The sequence below is a fragment of the Apodemus sylvaticus genome, chromosome 2 (genome assembly GCF_947179515.1).
Source record: "Apodemus sylvaticus chromosome 2, mApoSyl1.1, whole genome shotgun sequence".
Lineage (NCBI taxonomy): Eukaryota > Metazoa > Chordata > Mammalia > Rodentia > Muridae > Apodemus > Apodemus sylvaticus.
The window spans coordinates 118,269,656-118,295,155 of record NC_067473.1 but is presented as its reverse complement, the minus strand read 5'-3'; the positions used below and the strand labels follow the sequence as shown (position 1 = coordinate 118,295,155).

Sequence of the window (25,500 nt, the reverse complement as noted above, 5' to 3'; positions counted from 1 at the left end):
TTTCTTCTTTTCTTCTTCTTTTCTTCTTTTATTTTTCTTCTTTTCTTCCTCTTTCTCTTCATCTTCTTCCTCTTCCCCTTCCTCTTCTTCCTCCTCCTCCTTCTTTCTTCTTCTTCTTTTCTTCTTCTTTTCTTCTTCTTCTTTTCTTTTTCTTCTTCCTCTTTTTCTTTTCCTCTTCTTCCTCTTCTTCCTCTTCCCCTTCCTCTTCTTCTTCTTCCTCCTCCTTCTTTCTTCTTCTTCTTCTTCTTCTTCTTCTTCTTCTTCTTCTTCTTCTTCTTCTTCTTCTTCTTCTTCTTCTTCTTCCTCCTCCTCCTCCTTTCTTCATCTTCTTTCTTCTTTTTCTTCTTTCTCTTTCTTCTTTCTTCTTTCTTCTTCTTTCTTCTTCTCCTTCTCCTCCCCCTCCTCCTCCTTCTTCCTTCTTTTTCTTTTTCTTTTTCTTCTTCCTCCTCCTCCTTTCTTCTTCTTTTTCTTCTTCTTCCTCCTCCTTTCTTCTTTTTCTTCTTTCTCTTTCTTCTTCCTCTTCCTCTTCTTCTTCTTCCTCTTCCTCCTCCTCCCTCTTTCTTCTTCTTCTTCCTTCTTCTTCTCTTCCTCCTTCCTTCCCCTTCCTCCTTCTTCCTTCCTCTTCCTCCTCCTCCTCCCTCTTTCTTCTTCTTTCTTCTTCTTCTTCTCTTCCTCCTTCTTCCTTCCTCCTTCCTCCTTCTTCCTTCTTCCTTCTTCCCTTCTTCCTTCTTTTCTTCTTTCCTCTTTCTTCTTCTTCCTTTCTTCTTCTGACAGGGTTTCTCTGCATAGCCCTGGCTGTCCTGGCCAGGCTGGTCCTCTGCCTCCTGAGGGCTGGGATTAAGCCACCACAATTGGCTGCAGTTCTCAAGCTCTTAGGTCTTTCTACCTGATCTATGATTTTTCTCTTCTGGCCTATCTGTAGTAATGATTCCAGACACTTCTTTTCTTGTTACTTCAGCCTTGTCAGGACTGCCTGGCACTTCTGACCTTTTCTTCAGAATTAGGGCCAATTTTATAACCATTTGACCCTCCAAACAGCTTCTGCTGCCTGCGGAGGGCATTGTCCACACAGCCTGCCACATGGTCTGTCTCTCTGTTGGCTGCAAGAAGACCTCAGTCATCTCCACAACAGGCGTGCCACTCTGAAGGTAGGTCCTAAGTCTTAGGAGCTGCACCTGCTGCTCTTGGGTGTGAGTACTCACACACACTCCCGTGGCTCCTAGGGTCTAACTTTGTCCTAAGAAGGCAAAGGACCTGGCAAAGGATTTTCATGCATGCTGACCAAGTTGTTCTTCAGGGACTAAGTCTCAGCACTTCCATCCTTGCTCTCTTCTCTGAGCAGAGGACAGAGCAAGCTGGAGGGAGAGCAAGTCCTGGAACCTCGAATGAGCTTTTTGGCAGGATCTCGGAACCTGGTGCAAGAGGTGTTGAGCGACAAGGTGCTGGTGGCATCCACTCTTCATCCCAGCAGTCCGGAGGCAGAGGGATGCCGATTGCTGCAAGGCGTTCCAGGGATCTACATGGAACTTGGTCAACAGGGAGTTTCAGGACATCCGGGGCTACAAAGTGAGACCATGTCTCAAAAACATGACAAGAACAAAACCAACCAAACGACATGAGAATAAAGCATAATTTGAGTCCTTCACATGTACACAGTGATCTTTATGACAGTGACATCTGGAGAAACAAGCATGATGCTTTGTACTTTTGATAACACATTTCTGAAAGACCTGAGCCTGTGGCTATGAGCAGCCTGTGGTTCCTTGACTGCGGGGGGGGGGGGGGGTTGGGGGTGAAGGGGGGTCAATTACAGGGATATTATAAAGAGACCTATGGGAGAATGGTACTGAAGTTCATAGGAGGTAAGGATTACTTTAAAAATGTGTTTATTCAAGGATGTTACAGCCCCAGTACTCAGGCGCGGGTGATCAAGGATGTTTTCTGGCCTGGGCACATATTCCCAAAAGAATCTTTGTCTTCCTGCATGAAGGAAAGGACAGATCAAATGATCTTATAGTAGTTCTGCAAATGATTTGGACTTCCTATAATCTATACTCAGCACATTTTGAAATGGCCTCTCGTTAACATTCTCAGGCCTGGCGGAAGTCTGAGAGTTCAGCTTTTACCACAGTACCTGCCCTCCAGACCTTCCCAGCTATAAACATCTCCGCATTCCCCAAGATGAAACATTCCTCCCATCCAGGAGCCGCCTGGATTGTTCCTCAATCTGCCTGGGCTAAGTCATGCACCAGGGGCCAGGCGTCTTGCTTTAGTCTACTTTTGCCTTAATGCCAAGCAGTTTTGCCTGAGGCACTGAAGATGGACTGTAGAGAGGACAGATGCGAGCATCTCTCACGACCCAGACACTCTGTGCAGTTCGCTCACCCCAGGGCTACAGTGAAGGAAGGAATCCCCTAAGGATGAACTGTCATCCCCTGCTTGTTGCTTGAGTGTTGGGCACAGTCTGGGAGGTCAGCAGGGGACCTGGACAGCCAGATCCTCCTGATGTCCACCTACTCTGGAGAACGCCAGCCAGGATCCCACATACCACACTCAGACTGGCAGGCCAGTCTGCCCTGCTAAGTCGGAGGTCTAGTTAAACATGAAGGACAAACCCCTTGCTCCCCTCTCCCACTGGATCTCAGCAGTGGGTTTGGTGGTTACTACAGAAGGAAGGGCAAATGGTAGCTGGCTCCCTGTGTCGGAGTCTGCTCTAGAGCTTGCAGGCCAGATCAAACAGGCCTGGATCCTCTCTTTGTAAATGGAATAATCTGAGAACTAAAGAAATGGAGCAATTGCTGACTAAACACTTGGGTGTTTCTTCTCTTCTGATCTTTTAAAGAGCTAGGTAACTAGTAAATGGCTTTCATCTGTGATTTTTGGTCTAAAACAGAAAAAGTCACAGGAAGGAAGTAGTGGAAAAAACACTCTATAGGCAGACTCTCTTGGCTAATGCTCTATGATTTACATACCTGTACCTGGATCACTAAGGGCTTTTTTGAAAACAGATGTTCCCAGCTGTTGAGATGTCTCAGTGGGTAGGGTGTGCTGCAGAAGTCTTAGAAGCTGGACACCACCCTTGAAACCCACAAAGACAGAACCAACTGACTCCAGTTTTCCTCTGATCTCCCTCCACATGTGTGCTGAGCACATGATTTTACACACACACACACACACACACATACACACTGCTCCAGAGTTCTATAGACAGGATCAAACATTGGCAAGAAGGCAGGAAAAACATTAAAAAATTAACAAGCAATTAGCAACATCCTGTAAAACTGAAGCCTCAAAAAAAAATTAAGGCCTGATGTAAACGCATTTACAAAATGTACAAGTAATGAAACTGTATTCTCAGATATAAAAATTTAGGGTCTTATGTAGGCTGGTTTTGAACTCCCGATCCCCCCAGCCTCCATCTTCCCTTGTGCTGGGGTAACAGGTGGGTACCTCCACGGCAGGATAGTATGTTATTTATATGAATGTGCTCCTTGAATGAAAAGTTACTCAGGCTAATATCCACTTATTAGTGAGTGCATACCATGATTGATCTTTTGAGACTGGGTTAGCCTGGAAAACTGGAATACCCAAAACATAATCCACACATCAAATGAGGTACAAGAAGAACGGAGGAGTGGCCCCTGGTTCTGGAAAGACTCAGTGTAGCAGTATAGGGGAATACCAGAACAGGGAAGTGGGAAGGGGGGAGTGGGAAAACAGGGGGAGGGAAGGGGGCTTATGTGACTTTTGGGGAGTGGGGGACCAGAAAAGGGGAAATCATTTGAAATGTAAATAAAAAATATATCGAATAAAAAAATATGTAAAAAAAAAAAAAAGAAAAGTTACTCATGCTTTGCATTCATGTTTATAAAAGCCCTACTAAGGAATTTTACCATAAATAGAAGGGGAGGTAGTAATAAAAACAAAGTAAATTCATTACACAATGTAAAGATCAATATGCAGTTCGGTGACTGTTCCAGTAAGTTATCTGAATTTAAAACAAAACAAAGGAGCTGGAGAGATGGATCAGCGGTTAGGAGCAGTAATTGCTCTTCCAGAGGTCCTGAGTTCAAATCCCATAACCATATAGTGACTCACAAGCATCTGTAATAGAATCTGAGACCCTTTTCTGGTGTGTCTGAAGGCAGCTACAGTGTACTTATACGAGATCACTCCCTAAAGCAGAGGCCACAGCAGAAGCCAGGACCCTGACTACTCTGGTCATCCCATCCACTTCCACCCTGGCTCAAGTGCAAAGCCTGAGAGCGGGGAGCCTGGGAAGGCCAGGGTGGTGGGCCTGCACGCACCTGGCTCCGCCCCCAAGGACAGCCCCCCCACACACACACACACTGGGTGGACGCTGCTGACGCACTCACACAACACGGGATCCGTGTGGGATTGGTGGAAACCCCGACCCCTAATTTGCATAAATCCGAGGCCAGCGCCAGAGTCGCAGGATCCCACCCCGCTGCAGCTGCCTAGGCTAGAGCAGACAGTGACCTCTGTAGAATTCCCTCTCTGTACCTGAGCGGTCCTTTGTGAGCCTTGCCTGCCAGCTGCCCTGGGGTTTCTGCACTAAGGGCTTGCCGAGGGCCTCGCAGACTGCCCGCCCTTCCGGCAGGCAGCCGTCGGGGCACCTGCACTGCCCGTGTGTGTGCTGGAGCGGAGCCACACCCGATCGATCGCACGCAACGCTTCCCTGCACCTGCGCTTGCTTACGCAGCAGTTCTACTACAATTGGACTAGCGCGATTAAACGACCCGTACCTGGTCTGATACTTTTGACTTTTTGCTAACAGGAGAAAACATGGAAAAAAGTTCTCGTTCTCAGGGATTCTACTTATGAAAGGAAATAGCATTCCAAACAACTCATTATGAAGCAATTTGGTGCCCGGGAAAGACAAGGGGCTCCACAGAGCAAAGGGCTCTGCCTCGGCTGCGGTAGTGGAGCCACTGCTCCAGCACTTTTAGTCGCAGAGCCACCTGCTGCCTCCAAGCCCGCGCAGCTTTAGAAGTCTTCCCACCTAAATCCTTCGCTCTCCGTGCTAGGGTCTTGAAGGCCTCTGTACCCAACTCTTCTCCAGATCTTCCCCAAATCACTCGAGTACGCAGCCACTTCACTTAGGTTGGCTTTAAACTAAACCCAGGACTTTGAAGTATTTAAGTGAAAGGCTGTACTGAAGAGAGTGGCTTCCGCCACTAGACTGACTCTTTGAAGGCTCCAGTGGCCCACTCTTTGTGGTTAAACTCATACTTTAAAACAAATACCAGGAAAAACTGGGTAAGAGCCAGAACTCTTGCCAGACAAGGTTTATCAAACGCAATTTATTTAGAACAAAATACATTTTAAAAATTTAACTCTAAAAGAGAGCCTAGAGATTGAGAAGCCCCTTCATGGAACACCAAGAACAGGAAGCTCCCAGCTGGGAGGCAAATTCCCAGCTGAGCCAGGACCAGCAGCAGGGTCCAAAGGGCTGGCTTTGGTACCCAGCCCTCTTATGCTGTCTGTCCCACAGTAGCCATGTTCTTCTAGGCCAGGTAAGGTCAGCTGACATCGGGCCACCACCTTCCCAAGCAAATGGCTACAATACCAGCCAACTGGGGACAACAGTAATACTGTTATCAGGCTGAGGCCTGGTATGGAGGGGTCTGTCACTAGCTGTTAGGCCTCTTGGCCACTGGCTCATCCTCCTTCTCCTGCTTCAGCCATCGATCCAGGAAGCTGCTGGTGGCACCTCTTTTAGTAGGCAATGGGCTCTTCTGGAGAAACTGGCTGGACCACTGGGGTAGGCCTGATGCATCCTTTTTGGGTGAGTCTGGGAGTTCCTTTTTGGGTGACTTAGCAAGCCACTGCATCATCCTTTGACTGCTGCCACTTGCTTTGGGCTCCTAGGAGAGAGAAAATTCTCATAGCATCCAGGTTTGATCTTCAGAGGAAATACCAATGTGAAGGAAGAAGCATGTACCACCCCAAGCCCAGTCTATGCTAGAACAGTGTTACTAAGGGTGCCCAGGACAGGAGAAGCACTTGAAATCAGAGGACAAGAGTCAGTGTGGAGCTGGAGAGTCTTCCAAAAATGCAGAGAATGAAGTGCCTTCTGGGAAATTCAGTGACTCAATGGCAGGGGACGGGAGGCTGCCTCCACAGTCAAGCTCAGTGGTTCCCTGCTGGTATGTCTCGACTGTCACTACGTCCTCTGCTGCCTATGTGCCACACCTAGTGCTGAAATGAAAAGTTCTCTGTGAGATCATCGAAGCGTATAGGCCATGATAGAAAAAGATTACCGTAGCTGAGCCATGGTGGCACACTCCTTTAATCCCAGCACTCAGGAGTCAGAGGCAGGTGGATCTCTGAGTCCAAGGCTAGCCTACTCTACAGATCCAGTTCTAGTACAGCCAGAGATACAACAGAGAAACCCTGTCTTAAAAACAAAACAAGCAGTGGAGGCGCACGCTTTTAATCCCAGCACTTGGGAGGCAGAGGCAGGTGGATTTCTGAGTTTGAGATCAGCCTGGTCTACAGAGTGAGTTCCAGGACAGCCAGGGCTACACAGAGAAACCCTGTCTTGAAAAAAATCAAAACAAAAACCCAACAAAACAAAAAGGGTAAGCTGTCCAGTCCAAGGTGAATTATGTAATTATATTTAAAACTCCTTACATTTACATTTATTATGTATGTACACAGTTTGCATATGGAGACCACAGGATAACTTGCAGGAGTGGACTGAGAGAATCAAATATGGGTTCTGGAGGCAGAACTCGGGTTGTCAGGCTTGACAAGTGCCTTTACCCGATGAGCTCTCTGGTCCCATAATTAAATTTTTAGAGGAAAAAATTTCAGTGTCAGGATTGCAAAATATTTCAGAGAAATTAGGCAAATGAAAAGCAGAGAGGGTGGCCACAGTAAGTAAACAAGAGCCTTCAGGGGAAATAAACGTGGGAGGCCGGCTGGTCCCCATACTTCTGACACTGCTCCAGCATTCTCAGAGTCCTGGACCATGGAACATGTTGCCCTCGGTCCCTCATTACCGGAGAGAGCTGAGAGCTTTTCTGTATGTCAGCAGGGCCAGCTTTCTGATGTGGAAATTCCCTTCCCACTGCAGGCATTTGCCCACTCATGGTCCTGCAAAACAAATCACCTGGATCCTTACCGAATGCTGAGAAGTTACTGAGCACTTGCAAGGATATTCTCAGGCGCTGGGAGAGAATGAGGACTGGAGATCCTCCAACTTGTGGTTGTGAAAATAGTGCATCAAAAAATCACGTTTGGGTGGTGAAAGACAGCTCAGTCAGGAAAGGACTTTCTCTGCAAGTGTGAGGACCAGAGTTCAATCCCTAGCATCTGCATGAATATGCTAGGAATGGTGCACACACTGGGAATCCCAGAGCTGAGGATTCACAGTCTAGCCTAATTGGTGAGCTCCAGGCTAGTGGACTCTGAAGTGTTTCAGAAGATGGTATCTGAAGTTGTCCTCTGATCTCTACAATGCACATGAGTGTGTATATACACATGCACTTGCACACACAGAGATATAAATACACAAAAGAAAGAAAAAGAATTGTAGCTGGAAACAGATTTAAAACTTTCTCACATTTACTCTATATATTGGATCCTAGACTCATCAAGGAATTTCTTAAGGACACAGAAAGCCAAATTTCATTTGAATATTTATTCTACATATTTGAACAGGGTCCAGCATTTAATTGTCTGAAACTTTTTTTTTTAATTCTTTTATCCCAGGGCCTCTTAACATGGTAGACAAGAAAGCACATCATCACCGAGTGGCACTGTAGCCCCAGCAATTACTTTGAAAGAGTTTTCTGGTTGGGCAGTTGTGGCGCATACCTTTAAGCCCAGCACTTGGAAGGCAGAGGCAGGCGGATCTCTGAGTTCGAGGCCAGCCTGGTCTACAGAGTAAGTTCCAGGATAGCCGGGGCTTCACAGATAAACCTTATCTTGAAAAAAAAAAGAGGGAGGGAGGGAGGGAGGGAGAGAGAGAGAGAGAGAGAGAGAGAGAGAGGAAGGAAGGAAGGAAGGAAGGAAGGAAGGAAGGAAGGAGAGAGAAAGAGAGACAGAGACAGAGACAGAGACACAGAGAGAGAGAGAGAGAGAGAGAGAGAGAGAGAGAGAGAGAGAGAGAGAATGAATAAGCTTTCTGTTGGGGGTTAATAAGTTAGAGTAGTAGCTGAACATCAATGTCATGCTTACCTTCCAAAGAGTATGAGAGCTCTTGATAGTTTAAAATGAATGAAAATTCTGGCCACACATGGTGTGCAGGTCTTTAACCTCAGCACTTAAGTGTCAGAGGCAGGCAGAGCTAAGCCAACTGCATGTTCTAGTCCAGCCAAGGCTCCACAATGAGACCTAGGTCTCAAAACAAAAATCTGACTGGGAGTTAAGAGAGTTGGCTCGGCAGTTATGAGCACTTTGCTGTTCTTGCAGAAGACCCACCCAGGTTTATTTCCAGGCACTCATATTGGACAGCTCACAACTGCCTGCAACTCCAGCTCCAGGAGGTCAGATGACCTTTTCTGGACTTTGCAGACATTGCACTCATGTGCATAAACGCACACACAAACACATAAATAAAATAAAATAAAATAAATCTTTAAAAAAAATCTTTGGAAAATAAAAAAAAGGCAGGCATGATGGTGTATGCCTTTAATGCCAGTAATAAGGAGGCTGTGGCAGATGGATCTCTGTGAGTCTGAGGCCAGCCTGGTTTACACAGCAAAATTCCAGACCAGCCAGGGAGACATAGTGAGACCCTGTCTAAAATTCAAATGACATGAAATAAACATTAAGATTCTGATGATGCAAGGGCATAATCTAAACAACAGTGGTCTCAGAACAGACAAGCCACAGTCCCTACCTTCTTAACCAGTAGGTCGGCAGGAGCCAGACATTCAGGAGTGTTGTTTCGGCAATTGTTCACCACGGAAGACACTGGATGGAAGGTGATATTATCTATGGGGTGGATTAGCTTCAGGGCTTCCTGAGTGGCAACCTCACCAAAGTCCAGCCATTTGGAGACTGCTTCTTCTCCATCTAATATGGCCGGCATCCTGGCCAGGAGTCGAGGAAGGAAAGAAACGGAGTCAGTTGATAATTCAGGTATCACGGGGACTCTTGGTCCTCACTTTCACATGTGGATGTGGTTACAAGCTCCTGATACAACTTGATAGTGCACTGGAGTCAAAATTCATTAACGTGAAATTTCATGGCACAGGCACTAAGACTGAATCTAGTGTATACCAGTGTACCCCCTAGAAAGCTAGTGAATTTTCCTGGGTGCACTGGACTAGAATTAAAAAAAGAAATCAGACCCTGAAAAAGTGTGAACAACTACCTCCAGACATCAACTGTGAAAGACCTCCAGTAAGAAAGGGCTGGCCAGGCACTGACATGAGTCTGTAGTCACAGCTACACAGGCTGCTGACGTGGGTGGATTATTTGATCCCAGGAGTTCAAGCTAGCTGAGGTGACAAAGCAAGACAGACATCTTTTGTTTTGATTTTAGACAAATTCTTGCTGTAGCTTAATCTGGCCTCAAACTCTGGATTCTCTTGCCTCTCTTTTCACTCGAGTGTTGGGATTATAAGTTCCATGTTATCACACCAGCTGAGACATTTCTCTTGAAGGAAAAGGTCAAGATATCACATATATGTAATCGCTGCACTCAGGAGAATGAGGTAGGAGGATTACCATGAGTTTTAGGCCAGCCTGGACTTACACACTGAGCTCCTAGCCAAGTTTGGTAACAGAAGTGATCGAGAGAAAACAAAAGACCTTTAAAACTCTCTGAAATCTGGATGCACCCATACCTCTTGTGCTGAATTATATCTTAGTTGGAAATAACAGACATTAAGCCTTTCTTAAACAGTATACAATTATAGTCTAATTTTAAGTCAATAGATTAAATTTTAAATTTTATGACAAGATGAAATACACCAATTTAGTTTAAGATTTGGCAAAAAGTAGAACTAATCTCCCACATGAAAGTCCACACACACAGAGCTTAGGACAAGGCTAAAGCAGGTGATCCCAGGAGTGCTGCAGCACTGCGTCTTTGAGTGCTCAGAGCAATCAGTAACTGTGACATTTACACAAAGGCAGCCATTTCTCTGCCAGTGACTCTTTCCATTATATATACACATACATTTTTAGAATTCCATGTGTGGGGGTGTTTTCCTACATCTTTACACATCCTGTGTACCATAAGAGGCTCACCCAGTGCTGGATCCCCAGGGACTAGTTACATACAGAGTTGTGAGCCACCATGTAGGTGCTGGAGACTGAACCTAAGTCCTCTGGAGGAGCAATCAGATCTCTTACCTACGGAGCCATTTCTCCAGCTCCCACTGGTGTATTTATTTGTGGGTGTATGTGTGCCTCCTGCCGTTGCCTCTTCAGCATATCTTACTGGTACGTGTCACCACAACTAGCTCATTTTATTTTTGTAGTACTAGGTATTAAACCTAGAGCTTTATGCATGCTAAACAAGTATTCTCCTACTGAGCGACACCCCAGATTCTCTTTTCATTTTTCTTTCTTTTTTTAAAATTTTTCGAGACAGGGTTCTCTGTGTAGTCCTGGCCATCCTTGAACTTGCTCTGTAGACCTAGCTGTCTTTGAGCTCAAGAGATCTGCCTTCCCATGCCTCTAGAGTGCTAGGATCAAAGGTGTGTGCCACAACACCTAGTTCATTTTTCTTCTTAAGGTAAGGTTTTGTTAAATTGCCTAAGGTAGACTTGAACTCAAGATCCCCTGCTTTACGTTCCTAACAGTAGGGTAATAGCTGAGCTGTCAGGCTCAACTTAGTGCTTGTTTTAAAACTTCAAACCAGTTCCCAGTGTGTCTGACCTATCAGCAGATTTACATTTGTTTATGCAAAATCTTATCTGCAAGAAATATTGGGTGGAAAGAGGCCTGGTGATGCACACTTGGAAGGCAGAGGCAGGTGGATCTCTGTGAGCCTGAGGCCAGTCTGGTATACATGGTAAGCTATAAGACAGCCAGGACTATAAAAGACACTTTATTTCAACCTCTCCATCCCACCCCCATTAAAAGAAATACAGGTTGGGAACTGGAAAGTTAGTTAATTGGTTATTGACCTTGCTGAGGACCCAGGTCTGATTCCCAATATCCACATATTGGTTCTGTAACTCCAGTCCCAGAGGATTTGACAACTTCCTTTGACTTCAGTAGGCAAATGGCATGGATGTAGCACACAGACACACATGCAGGCAAAATACTTACATGTACTTTCTGCCTCCTCTTTTCAGATTAAAATGTGAACTCCTAAGTGTTCCTGCCACCAAGCCTTTGTTTCACTATCTGAAACTATGCTATTACCAACAGCACTGTTTGATCCCAGCACTTGGGAGGCAGAGGCAGACCAATTGTTGAGTTCAAGGCCAGCCTGGGATATAGAGTGAGTTCCAGGACAGCCAAGGCTACACAGAGAAACTCTGTCTCAAAAAATAAATAAATAAACAAATAAATAAAAAAGAAAGAAAGAAAGAAAGCCAGCCAGCCACTACTGAAGACAAAATCAGCAAGGAAATGATTATTATCATTGTTACTGAACAGGTATTGAGGCAAGGTCACCCCTACTGGCCATTTGATCTATAAATGCAGTGAGAAAGACAATATAATCATTGAAAGACACAACCAGGCAGTTGCTGAGGTGGGTAAGAGTCCCACCAAATTATGATCATGGGTTTGGCCAAACTGAAAACCAAGAGTAGCACCACTATTCTATTACCCTGTGACTTCGAGATCAGTCAATTATCATGTGTCTATTATCAATGCCCCAGGACACAGAATCTTTACAGGTAGATCTGGGGCTGACCATGCTGTCCTGATGGCTGCTGTGGGTGTTGCACAATTTGAAGATGCAAGATCTAAGAATGCAGATAGCAGACCCACGAGCATGCCCTTTGGTTTAAACATGAGGTATAAAACAGCTAACTCTAGTATCAAAAAAATGGATTCCACTGAGCCACACTATAGCCAAGAGAGATGTGAGGAAACTGTTAAGGAAGTCATCACTCATGTTAAGGAAATTGGCTCTGACAGTCTGGAGAGATGCTCAACAGGAAGAGCACTGGATGCTCTTTCAGAGGACTTGGGTTCAATTCCTAGCACCCAAAATGTGGCATTCAATTATCCTTAACTCCAGTTCCAGGGAATCCAATATTCTCTTCTGGACAATACAGGCATGCACACAGTACATAGACATGCATGAACCCAAAACACCAATATCCATAAAATACAGAAACACTTTTTAAGGCAATGTGGCCGATATGGTAGCATTTGTGGTAATTTCTGTTTGGAATGGTGAAAATATGCTGAAGCCAAGTGCTCATATTCCTTGGATCGCTCATGAAGATGGCAGCACAGTGAGGCCACATTGCTGCTGGCTTTGATTGTATCCTATCACCAACATGTCCAAATGTCAAGCCTTTCCATTTGCCTCTCCTCAATATTTATATAAAATTGGTGGCACTGGTACTGCTGTTGTGGGCCAAGCAGAAACCAATGTTATCAGACCTACTTGGTTAGTTAACCTGCTCTTAACAGTCAATGTCACAACTGAAGTATAAAGTTTACTGAAATGCAGCTGAGGCTTTGCATGAAGTTCTTCCTGGAGACAACACAGATGTCAGTGTTAAGAACGTCCATCTGAGATGTTCCTTGTAACAACAGTAAAAGTGACCCACAATGGAAGCAGCTAGCTTCACTGCCCAGGTGATTTTCCTGAACTACTCAGGCCAAATTAGAGCAGGGAATGTATTAGACTATCACAGAGCTCACATAGTGTGCACATTTGCTAATTTAGAAGGAAAGAGTGATCACATATTTGTTTGGAAGCTGGCCCTACACTCTATTTACTGATGTTGCCACCACTGATATAGCTCTAGTCCAATAAATAATAAATATATTTTAATAAAGTAATAAAGCAGGGCTGAAAAAATGACAATATTAAATAGGTGTTTGACCCAGGAAGGAAGAGATGGGTTAAGAGGTTCTGCAAAGAAAATGAGGACTTTGAAGTTGAGCATAATGTCAGCCATCAGGAGTCAACAATGATTAATCACCAAAGCTGATCCTCTTACAACTGCACAGGAAGTTGTCAAGAACTCAACACAAACCACTCAAGTATCACTGGGCATTTGAAACATTATAAAAATGAAAGTTTGATAAGTGAAGGTCCCATCAGATAACTAAAAATGGGAAAATGGGGAAAAGGGGCTGGAGAGATGGCTCAGAGGTTAAGAGTATTGACTGCTCTCTAGAGGTCCTGAGTTCAATTCCCAGCAACCACATGGTGGCTCATAACCATCTATAATGAAATCTGGCACTTTCTTCTGCCTGTGCAGGCAGAACATTATACATATAATAAACAAACAAACCTTTAAAAAAATTGGAGAAAAATCCCTTTGAATAGTCACTGCGTCTTATATAAACACAGCAATAACCAACCATTTCCTAACTGGATTGTGACATGGAAGAAAAAGTAGGCTGTATATGACAGCCAGCTATGATCAGCTCACTGGCTGGACTGAGAAGCTCCAAAGCACTTTCCAAAGCTAAACCTACATTTAAAAAGGTCCTGGTTACTGTCTGGTGTTTGCTACCTCTACTACTTTCTGAATCCCAGAAAAAGTTACATCTGAGAAGTGTGCTCAGCAAGCGGAGATGCACCAAAACTACAAGGCCAAAAGGCAGCACTGGCAAACAGAAAGGCCCAATTCTTCTGGCAATGTTTTCTCACTGACAACAGCCCACAACGAGTGCTTTTTCAGCCTGGGCCTAAAGAAATAGGCTGATAAGTTTTGCCTTATCCACCATATTCACCTGATTTCTTACCAACTTCTAAGTGTCTTGATAACCCTTAGCAAGGAAAATACTACCATATTCAGCAAGACACAAAAAATGCTTTCTAAGAGTGTGTCAAGCTTCGAAGCTCAGTTTTATGCTATAGAAACACACAAATTTCTTATTGACAAAAATTTGTTGACTGTAATGGTTTCTATATGATTAATATAAATGTACTCATATACATATTAAAATTAAAAAACAAAGCTAAGAAAAACAGGGTAAACACAGAAAACTGACCACAGTGGATCTGGGCTTGCAGGGTATACAAAAATATACACATCCCACCTCAAACACCCATAGCTTTCTTGGTTGACACACATTCAAGGTGTATTCTGCTTTAGTTTTGTATTCGTTAATTTTTATACAATTTGAAAATACTCAGCGGGGCAGTGGTGGTGCACGCCTATAATCCCAGCACTCTGGGAGGCAGAGGCAGGCGGATTTCTGAGTTCGAGGCCAGCCTGGTCTACAGAGTAAGTTCCAGGACAGCCAGGGCTACACAGAGAAACCCTGTCTCGAAAAAAACAAATTAAAAAAAAAAAAAAGAAAATACTCAGGGACACGAGAGATGGCTCAGTAGTTATGCACACTGGCTATTCTTCTAAAAGACCTGGGTTCAATTCCCAGTACTCACATGGAAGCTCACAACTGCCTGTAACTCCAGTTCCAGGGGGATATGACACACTTAAACATGCATACATGAAAGCAAAACACTGATGCACATAAAAATTAAAAAAAAATTAAATATGCTTTAAAAAAATTTACATGTGCACACACATGGTCATGCTAAAGACATATTCAAACATGAGCTACACTACCAGTCCCTAAAAATATTTTTAAAATTTCAGGAATAAAAATTATTTCATAAGGATTTTACTATATAATTTGCAAGCATGTTGGTAACCTTTTAGGGGAGTGTACGTCGTGTTTTGGAAAAACTGGTTATAATTTGCCTAATTTCCTACTGTCTGAAATCAGAGCAAACTCTCCCCAGGAAAAAACAGTGACTTGCCTGTTGTGGATGTCACTCAAACTTCTGCAGGAATCCACAGTGATGATGCTGTACGAATACAGGCGCTCTCCCCCTGGCGGTTCCCAGCAGTCAAAGATCCCTGCCATTGTCAGCAGCCTCCAGTTGTCCCAGACCTTTTCCTTGTCATCAGGGCTGTCTGAAGCATTGTTCTCACCTGGCTGGAACAGCAAGCTGATCAGACATGCCCAGCGAGGCTTCAACCTGACAGCAGGGCAGCTGCTTTGAAACAATCTGGCTTGTTCTATTTTGATTCTATCTGACCCATTATCATCAACACCAAGAGGCTCCTCAGCAAATGTCCTCTGAAGCAGCAGATGCTGTCTTCTTAATACTTTCAGAGTTCAGTGCCTTCACCTGACTTGCAACTCTCTAAAATCAGGAAGGGTTCAAAGAGAGCTTGGCCACTAGGAAAACCCTCTATCCGGTATGTCACTACTCACCTAAAGCACAAGACACTAGAGAAGAAAAAAAAAGCCCTTGTTGAATGGAAAAAAACAAACAAAACTGAAAATAGTAATAAAGTCCAAACCCAGTTCCATTCCTGTGAGAGCGGCTTGATCTCATATTTAAAGGCATAATAGAAGAATTTTTGGTCTCTATATGTGTATCAACAAGCAAAATTATAAGAAACACACTCTCCTTCTCTCTCCCTTCCTGCTACACCAAAAAACAAAGCCAAGATTCTATTGCAAGGAGAAATCATTAGAACCAGACTGAAGCTGAGGGCATGATTACATTTCCCAGATGGCTTAGTTAAAAACGTTAAGGCCTCTTTAAGAAAAGAACATCACCCAAACTGAAACACACAGAAAAGAAAAAATTCAGAAAAGACCACTCAAGAACTATGGGGCAATATCAAATAACCTAACACATCTATAGTACATAAACAAATATTTTTTCAGAAATATAAAACCAGATTTCAAGCTGGGTTTAGTGGCATATGTCTTTAATCCCAGCAGTGAGGAGACAAGGTAGGCAGATCTCTGTGTGTTTGAGGTCTTCTATATAGGACTTCCAGGATAGCCAGGGCTACATAATAGAGAGATCCTGTCTCAAAAAACAGACTCCCGACCCCCCAAAACAAAACAAAACAGTCTATCAATTCAAAAGCAGCAGTGGAGATGGCTCAGGTCAGTAAAGTGCGTTCCACACAATCATGAAGACCTGAGTTCTCATACCCAGTACCAACATAAAAAGTTGGACACGCAGGTGCCTAGTACCACTGAGAGCTTGGTGGACAGCCAGGCACCGCAAATCAGTGAGCTCCCAGTTCAACAGAGACTCTGTCTCAAAAACAAAACAGAAAAACACCCAAGGTGAAGGACAACGGAGGAAGACATGCAACAACCAAGTCCAGCCTCTACCTGCATAAGCAGGGATGGTCATGTGTACCTGGGTGCTGGGGACAAACTTGGCATTAGTGGCCCCTTAAGAGAGCAGGAAGTTGCAGGGCAGAGGTGGCGCACACCTTTAATCCCAGCACTTGGGAGGCAGAGGCAGGCAGATTTCTGGGTTAGAGGCCAGCCTGGTCTACAGAGTGAGTTCCAGGACAGTCAGAAAAACCCTGTCTCAGAAAAAAAACTAAAGAGAGAAAGAGAGAGAGAGAGAGGAGGGGGCAGACAGACAGACAGACGGACGTATGTTGCTGGGCAGTGGAGAAGCACACATTTAATCCCAGCACTTGGGAGGCAGAGACAAGGGATTTCTGAGTTTGAGGCCAGCTTCGTCTACATTGCAAATTCTAGGACAGCCAGGGCTACACAGAGAAACCCTGTCTCAAAAAGAGAGAAAGAGAGAAAGAGAGAGAAAGAGAGAGAGAGAGAGAGAGAGAGAGAGAGAGCAGGAAGTAGCTTTGAAGGAGATGACTTGAGAGAGAGAGAGAAAGAGAGAGAGAGCAGGAAGTAGCTTTGAAGGAGATGACTTGAGAGAGAGAGAGAGAAAGAGAGAGAGAGCAGGAAGTAGCTTTGAAGGAGCTGACTTGAGAGACAGAGAGAGAGAGCGAGAGAGAGCGAGAGAGCGAGAGAAAGAGAGAGAGAGAGAGAGAGCGAGCAGGAAGTAGCTTTGAAGGAGCTGACATGTCTGTAAAAGGGAAAGCTGTCAAATGGTATCTCAGAAGATCTCTAGCTGTAAGGCTTATTTGATATAGAAGAGCTTTCTTCATTTTCCGTGGAAAAGAAGAGGAGTAGCATCTGACTAATGAACTGACTGGATGCCAGACAATGGCTCTACGTTTTATAGCTTGAGAGTTTGCTACCACTGAAGAACCCCAAGCAGATGTAAACACGTTGAAGAATGAAGTATTATACACCATAAAGGAAAACCCAGGCTTATCAAGAGTGACTACAAAAATGAAGAGGCTTAATTCAAAAACCCAAAGAAAAAAAGAAAAATAGTAAGGCTGGGGGCAGAGAAAAAAACTGAAGGAAAGAAAGTGAAAGCATTCAGTTCAATTTAGTTTTTGAAATAACTGGCTTAACATCTAGGGAATAAATAGTTAAATATTTTATCAAATAAAACCAGACCAATCAGGAATTAAGCACCCTAATCTGTTTTTCTTGCCTACCTACTCCTCTCCCTATGAATCAATCTTCAATTTTGACTTGCTAACACTATCTTGCTGGGCACACTGGCACACACACCTTTAATCCCGACACTTAGGATGAGGAAGAGGAGACAGAGGTGGTGGTATTGGAGGAGGCCAGAGGCAGAGGCAGTTGAATCTCTGTGAGCTCATGGCCAGCCTGGTCTACATACCGAATTCCATGACAATCAGAACTACACAAAGAAACCCTGTTCCAAAATGGGAAACAAACAACATACATTATCTTAGAACACAGTAACTCTCTCCCTGTCCTTGCTTGTTAGCTCTTTTTAGCTCCCAGAGTTTACCCAGTGAAACAGATTTTATAGCATAATGTTGGCATGTCTAGATACTTTTTGAGTTTCTTTTTTGTTTGTTTGTTTGTTTGTATTTGGTTTTTTTGAAACAGGGTTTCTCTGTGTAGCCCTGGCTGTCCTGGAACTCACTCTGTAAACCAGGCTGTCCTGGAACTCAGAAATCTACCTGCCTCTGCCTCCCAGAGTGCTGGGATTACAGGCATGCGCCACCACCGCCCGGCTTAATTTTTGAGTTTCTAATGCTAAGATGTGAGCCATCACATCTTATGTATCTTATAATGAAAGTTCAATGAGAGAAATATCAAATATAGAGAATTACCAGGTGATTTAGCAATTGTACTAAATATACATCCACACAAAGCCCTCCCTGTATGTGCATGTTCATAGCAGCATCGTTCCAACAACAGGTGAAAACTTAGTGGTTTAAACAAAACAATTGCCCTGACATGATGATACATGACTTCTTTGGGCTAGAGAGATGGCTCAGTGGCTAAGAGCATTGATTCCTCTTCCAGAGATTCTAAGTTCAATTCCCAGCAACCACATGGCCCTCTTCTAGTGTCTGAAGATAGCTACAGTATACTCATAGAAATAAAATAAATAAATCTTTAAAAAAATAAATAAATCTTAAAAAAATACCCTAGATTATACATCAATGAGTATTATAATGTTCACAGAAACTTTGCTATATATGACTTTGATTTGTTTCTCTGTTTTTTCCAAATATACTGTTTACACAACTGTTTATACCTTCTCTGTCTTGATTTGAGGAAAATAGATGAAGTATGGTTGCCTCTGGTTTGTTCCCTGACACCGCTGCCACTCGTAGAATCCATCTGCTAAAACAACACACCGTCGTCCTTTCCCCAGAGGAATCTGAGAGAGAAAAAAAAAGGATATGGTCACAGTGACGCTTGTGGTCAGCACTGCGCTGTGGTGGCAGAGGGCTTGCCGAGCATGTACAAGGCTGTAGGTTCCACCTTCAGAACCACATCAAATCAAATGCACACACCAAAACATTCAGTCTCATATGTGGCCCCGGAGGATTAACCTTTATCTTTTTTAAAATGCCAGATGAGAACTGATCTTAGAGAAGTATTTTACCATTGAGTTACATACCAAGAGGAGTTAACTTTTCTGCACTTCAAATTTCTTAAGACAATTTTTTTTTCTTTTAAAAAGACAGGGTCTCTAGCTGGGCAGTGGTGGTGCACGCCTTTAATCCCAGCCCTCAGGAGACAGAGGCAGGCAGATTTCTGAGTTCAAGACCAGCCTGGTCTATAGAGCAAGTTCCAGGACAGCCAGGGCTACACAGAGAAAGCCTGTCTCAAAAAAAAAACCAAAACAAATAAACAAAGGCAGGGTCTCATTATATAGTTCTGGCTGAAACTCACTATGTAGGCCAGGTTGGCCTTGAACTCACAGACTGCCTGCCCCTGCCTCCCCAATGCTGGAATGAACCACTATACCTGGCTTTAGACATTTTTTCTTTTTCTTTCTTTCTTTTTTTTTTTTTTTAAGATTTATTTATTATATGGAAGTATACTGTAGCTGTCTTCAGCACTCCAGAAGAGGGCATTAGATCTTGTTACGGATGGTTGTGAGCCGTCATGTGGTTGCTGGAATTTGAACTCAGGACCTTCAGAAGAGCAGTCGACACTCTTAACAGATGCGCCATCTCTCCAGCCCGGTTTTAGACATTTTCGAGACAAGGTTTCTCTGTGTAGACCTGGGTGTCCTGGAACTCACTCTGTAGATCAGGTTGTCTGGAACTCAGAGATGCGCCTCTTTCTGCCTCCCAAGTGCTGGGATTAAAGGTGTTTGTCACTGCTGCCCAGCTTAGACATTCATTTAAAAAAAAAATATTTCTGTGTGTGATAGGATATGTTTGTAGTAAAAGGAAAATTTATGGGAGTTAGTTTTCTCCTTTTACTATGTGGGCCCCAGGGATCAAACTCTGATCTTCATGTTTGGTGCAAGAGCCTTTACCTACTGAGCCATCTAATATATAGTCACCACTCAAACATGTTGAAGAGATTAAATAACATCCATAGAGGCAAATAAGTACTTTCCCACTGGTGGCAGCTAGTGTTATATAGCAGTTTTCTCCAGGAGAAAAGGGAAACTCAGGAGGCAATCAAAACATAACCTGCCTGAGAAGCAGAAGAGGTTTGGTTAACACACACTCATGCTAGGAACATAGAAAGGCTTCTAGTTGTTCCAGCCTTACCAGCCATGGTAGCAGCCAGGCAGGAAGAAGTCATTTGTCTTAATTTGCTTTATGTTGCTGTACAAAAATACCAAAACCAAAAGCAACTTGGGGAGAAATAGTTTTATCTCTGTTTATAATTCATCATAAAGGGAAGTCAGAGCAGGAACTCTGAAGATTTGGAGTAGATGAGACCAGTGTGGTAGACTTTAATTCCAGCCCCTGGGAAGCAGAGGCAGGAGAATCTCTGTGAGTTTGAGACTCTCAGAGTCTGGTTTAAGAGCGAGTTCCAGAACAACCAAGACTACACAGAGACCCTTGCTGGGAACTTCTTGTGCACTGTGTAAAGGTTGCCTGTTAGTATTCTATAAATGTCTTCTCCATCACTTTCTGATTGATTTAATAAACAGCTAAACAGCCTATAGAAGGCAGGAGAGAATAGGTGGGATTTCTGGGAGAGATAGGAACTTTGGAAGAGTCTGAGGTGGTAGATATGTCAGTAAGAGATAAATTTGCCAGCAAGACTCAGTATGGAACTGAGAGGTATCTAGCCATATGGCAGAACACAGATTAAAATAAATGGATTAATTAGGTTATAAGAGCTGGTTAGGAACAAGAATATGCTAGGGCTTACAGCTTTCATAAACAATATCATTGTTTGGGAGCTGGCAGGCCTAGAGTCATGTTACAGACCCGACCTCAACAATAGCAGTGACAAGGATGGAAACAGAGGCCATAGAAGGATGCTGTTTACTGGCCTGCTCTACATGGCTTGCTCAATTTTGTTTTGTTTCCACATAACCCAGGACCACCTGCCTAGGGGTGGTACCCACCAAGAGCAAGTTGGGTCCTTTCTAATCACTGATCTAGAAAATGCCCTACAGACATACCCACAGGGTAATCTGATGGGAGTTTTTCCTCAATTTAAGTTCCTTCTTTCCAGCTGACACCAGCTATGTCAACCTGACAAATAACTAACCAGCACAGTTACCATAGATATCTATCCTTGTCCAGGCAAGAAGAGCAAACATTCCCAGTAAAAACTGATTGCCTCACTGAGCAGTACAGTTAGGCCTCAGCATATGAGAGATAATTTTTCTGTCTTTAAAATTTTGTTACTTTACTTACTTTTGGTGGGGATGGATCTGATCGTGCCACTGTGGACAGGACAAATTGTAGTAGGAGTTGGTGTTCTCTTTCTACTATGTGTGTTCTGGTGGCTGATGTTGGGTTATTGGTCTTGGTAGGTAGCAGGTACTTTACCTAGAAAACTTTGCTATCTCCACCCCCATTTTGAGATCAAGGTCTCACTGAATACCTTTGCTTGGTCTGGAAGTCACTCTGTAGACCAAGTTGACCTTGAACTCAGTTGGCCTCCACCTCTCAAGTGTTGGGATTAAAGGTGTGTGCTACCACATAGAACCAACTGTTTTGTTTTAAAAACTGTCTTAGTTACTATTCAATTGCTGTGTTAAGACATCATGGCCCAAACAATTTAAAGAAAGGGTGTTATTGGAGGCTTACAGTCTCAGAAAGTGAGTCTGTGACCATCATGGCGGAGACGGAGAGCATGACAGCACGCAGACGCCAGGGTAGAATAGTAGCTGAGAGCTTATTATGTTTTGGGGCACACTCACCAGTTAGAGAGAGCAAGAGAACAAACTGGGTGTATCATGGGCTTTTGAAAGACCAATCCCTGGTGCCACACCTCCTAATCCTTCTCACAGCTTCACCAACTGGGGACCAAGTATTATGAGTCTCTGGGAGCTATTCTCATTCAAACCACCAGAACCGATAAGTTTGGGAATTGCTAGTTGAAAACACAGCAGTAAATAGAACAGGAGCCAACATTAACAACTGGGAGTATCCTGCTTGGGTGGTGGTGGTACACACCTGCAATCCCAGCACTTGGGAGGCAGAGGCAGACAGATCTCTTGAGTTTGAGGCCAGCCTGGTCTACAGAGTAAGTTCCAGGACCATCAGGGCTACACAGAGAAACCCTATCTAGAGAAAACAAAAGTAGCAAACTGAGAATATCCTTTGGAATACATTTCTCAGGCATACAAAATCCTATGTAGTGTTAGAAAGAAGTGCCTTGTCCCTGAACAGGCTACCTACCTTGAATGACTGCTTCTCCATTATGGTGTCGCTACGACAGTTGGTAGTGTTGAACTGCAGCTTGGAAGGATCACTTTCTTTGAACCAAGATGGGACTAACCCCCATCGCATGGGAATAATTATCCGATCTGATGAGTCTGCATCCTGCCATAGAAAAAAAGATTAAGATTTAGCACCTGGATTGGTGGTATACACTTGTAATAATCCTAGCATTCAAAAGGTTGAAGCAGGAGGATTCCTGCTACTTTAAACCGAGTTTGAGCTATATAGAAAGTCCAGGCAAGTCTAGACTACATAGAGACACAGTGGTTAGGCACACTTGCTGCTTTTGTAGAGGACCTGAGTTAGGTTCTTAGAACCTATATCTGTTAGCTACAACTACACCCAGCTCTTCCCACTGGCATATACCCAAACAGATATATGAGCTCACACATAAACTTAAAAACTACAAAGGTTGAGCAAGACACAAAAATACTCAGGAGCAGCACTGAATACTTGTATAAGACCTACTCAAGAATGGGCCCATCGACATTCAGTGTTCTACCCTGGGAAGGAGAGAGCTCATGAAGCCCTAGCCCTCCCTGAGAAGCTGTGGGCAGGTAAGGTTGTGGGGGCAGAAGTCCTCAATGGTGCCTTCTTCTGGCCTCCACAGACACTGTACATGTGAACATGTGGTGCACAGACATTCATTCAGGTAAAACACATATGCACATAAAAAGAAATATAACATATTTTTAAACGTCAGTGATGTCTTGGTTGAGAAATCCTGTTCTTACAGTTCTACTGGTCACCTGTGAGTGCTTTCATCACTGAACAAAGCGTCCCCCAAACACGAGGGTAATGCATACAAAGTGGCGAGAAGCCAAGATACTCAAAGTATTGCTCAGTATTAGTCATCTCTTCCTCTATGGGGTCTGACTTTGGACTAGAACAGCTGGTGGCACTGTGGTAGACAGAGGAAAAAAAAGAGGAAGTACTTTGCAAATCAGTGGTTTCAAATACAAATATTGCTATCTATACATATATGCTGGCAGTTGAACGGCTGAAATGTTCCTAATTTTATTTTAGAATTTATAGGTTTGAAAAAAAAAGTATCAACTATTTACCAGATTAAGAAACCCTAGCAATCTCAACAAATCGTATTACAGATGAACAGTCAGACATTACACAGGCAAACTCGAATGACCCAAAGGAGGAGCTCTGTTTGCTGGAGACTCTGCCTCCATTCCTGCTCCCCAAGATCCAGCCACTGAAATAGTGATCATGGTCTGTTCAACAGTTAAGGATACCTGCTGCACTTGCAGAGGACCTGGGTTCAATACCAAGCACTCACATGGCAGCCGTGGTAACTTAGGTCCAGGGGATCTGATGCTCTGACTTCCAAGGGCACTAGGCACACACCTGGTGCACATACACACATATATGTAGGTAAAACATTAGCACACATAAAAAATTGTTAAAAAACCCAAAAATATTTTATGTGTGCTAGGACTGAACCCAAGGCTCTGAGTATATGACATATGTTCTATATCTGTGAGTAATATTACCAGCCCCAGTCACACTGGTTTTTTTCTTTCTTTTTTTGGTTTTTCCAGACAGGGTTTCTCTATGTAGCTCCAGCTGTCCTGGAACTCACTCTGTAGACCAGGCTGGCTTCGAACTCAGAAATCTGCCTGCCTCTGCCTCCCAAGTGCTAGATTAAAGGTGTGTGCCACCACTGCCCGGCTGTTTTTTCTTTAAATTTATTCGCGCGCGCGCGTGTGTGTATGTGTGTGTGTGTGTGTGTGTGTGTCTCCACTCTCTTGCATGCATGCCGCAAAGTGGGAGTGGAATCAGAGGTTAATTTGCAGGAGCTGGTTCTCTCCTACCATGCAGCAAGTGTTCTCACCCAAGCTCCCCAATCAATTTTTTGTTTTTTCAGACAGTTTTACTATGCAGCCTTGACAGGCCTCCAACTCAGAGATCTGCCTTCCTCTGGCCTAAGTGCTGCGATTAAAGGTGTGTGCCACCACACTTGGGTTTCTGTTGTTGTTGTTGTTTTTTTTTTTTTTTTTGCTTGTTTTTAATGTAAGGACAGATGACACCGATAAATCAGTAATATTTGAAAGCTGTTATCTTTAAAACTCGTCAAAGTGCACACACCTGTAATATAGGATTCTGAAGCCAGAGGCAGGGTTGCTGCAAATTTGAGGCCAGCCTGGCCTATAGAGTGAGTTCCAGGGCAGCCAGAGCTACATGCACCGTTAAGATTCTGTCTCAAGATTATTTTGAAATGTATTGAAATATGAGGTTCACGATTTGGACACGCATTAAAACAGTTTAACTGACCCTGATGTGTTTAACTTATCCCTCGCGGAGGCCCGAGTGATGGGGCGGAAAGGCCGCTTTGGAGGGCATTCCGGAGACCGGGCAGCCGTCCCGGAGTCACGGTCGCATGGCCATTCCGTCGCCGGGCCACAAGCTGCAGCTCCTTACCTTCTCGAAGTGCAGCCTGGAGAGGAGCACGGGGCTGCTGGACTGCGGGCTCTTGTTGTAGGAGGGGCAGTACTTGTCGGGGTCTCTCCACTGCGGGAGCCGGCGCGCGCCCCGCCGATCGCGGTAGGCACAGGCCCTCGTGAGCACGTCTCTCGGCAAGTGGCACGACGTGCGCCCGCACATCCTGCAGCGCGGCCTCAGACCTAGACAAAGTCACGGACCGCACGCGCTCACTCCCACGTCACGGCAGCCTCCCTGCGAAGCCCCAGCCAGGCGCGGCCACTGCAGGGCCCACCGTCCAGAAGCAGGCCGTCCTCCGAGGTCGGCTTCCACGGACTCAGCGGAGCAAGGACAGCGCTCTCTGCGTCCACGCCGGCAACACTCGAGGACCTCGAGGACCGCGGGGACCGCGCTGCCGCCCGCCGTGGACACGCTCCGGTCCGGGGCGGGGCCTGCTTGGCGCCGAGTCTCAGGCTCGTCCTCCGCTCGCCCGCCCGCCCGCCCGCGTCCTCTCAGCGGAGCCGGACCCCCCCCCCCCCACCCCCACCCCCCCCCCCGTCCTCTGAGCCCGGCCCTCCTCCCGCCTGCCCTCCCCCATCCTCTAAACCCGGCCCTCCTCCCGCCTGCCCTCCCCCATCCTCTAAACCCGGCCCTCCTCCCGCCTGCCCTCCCCCATCCTCTAAGCCCGGCCCTCCTCCCGCCTGCCCGTCCGCGCACCCTCGGCCGGCCTGTCCCCCGCAAGTCCGCGTTTCCTCACCGCCTGAGGGCCTACTCCACACTTCCACACCGCTAGCGTCCGCCTAAGGGACACCCGGCCCGCCCCTCGGCAACCCCGCCCCGCCCCCACGTGACGTTTCCTCCCCACAGGTGGGGGTGTGAG

General features: G+C 44.9%; 1 protein-coding gene across 2 annotated transcripts; it reads right to left on the bottom strand.

Moving 5' to 3' along the window:
• Window positions 1–5,309: 5,309 nt before the first annotated feature.
• Window positions 5,310–25,447, bottom strand: Hmces (5-hydroxymethylcytosine binding, ES cell specific). 2 transcript variants are annotated; one of them, XM_052174271.1, is made up of 7 exons: window positions 25,378–25,447; window positions 24,621–24,823; window positions 22,146–22,289; window positions 18,569–18,694; window positions 14,900–15,078; window positions 8,873–9,065; window positions 5,310–5,888 (listed from the first exon to the last, which is right to left on the bottom strand). In XM_052174271.1, exons 2-7 carry the CDS (start codon window positions 24,801–24,803, stop codon window positions 5,655–5,657), a joined length of 1,059 nt encoding a protein of 352 aa, XP_052030231.1. In that variant the 5' UTR covers window positions 24,804–24,823; window positions 25,378–25,447; the 3' UTR covers window positions 5,310–5,654. The 2 variants fall into 2 exon arrangements, with proteins under 2 accessions (XP_052030231.1, XP_052030230.1); XM_052174270.1 differs by having other exon boundaries at window positions 25,338–25,441.
• Window positions 25,448–25,500: the final 53 nt, after the last annotated feature.

Excerpts from the sequence above, each read along its gene's own strand:
- Hmces (XM_052174271.1), bottom strand. The coding sequence starts at position 24,803 with ATGTGCGGGCGCACGTCGTGCCACTTGCCGAGAGACGTGCTCACGAGG. Across the intron at positions 9,066-14,899 it reads TTGAGTGACATCCACAACAG|GATGCCGGCCATATTAGATG; the intron begins GCAAGTCACTGT and ends ACTCCTGGCCAG. Across the intron at positions 5,889-8,872 it reads CCGACCTACTGGTTAAGAAG|GAGCCCAAAGCAAGTGGCAG; the intron begins GTAGGGACTGTG and ends TCTCTCTCCTAG.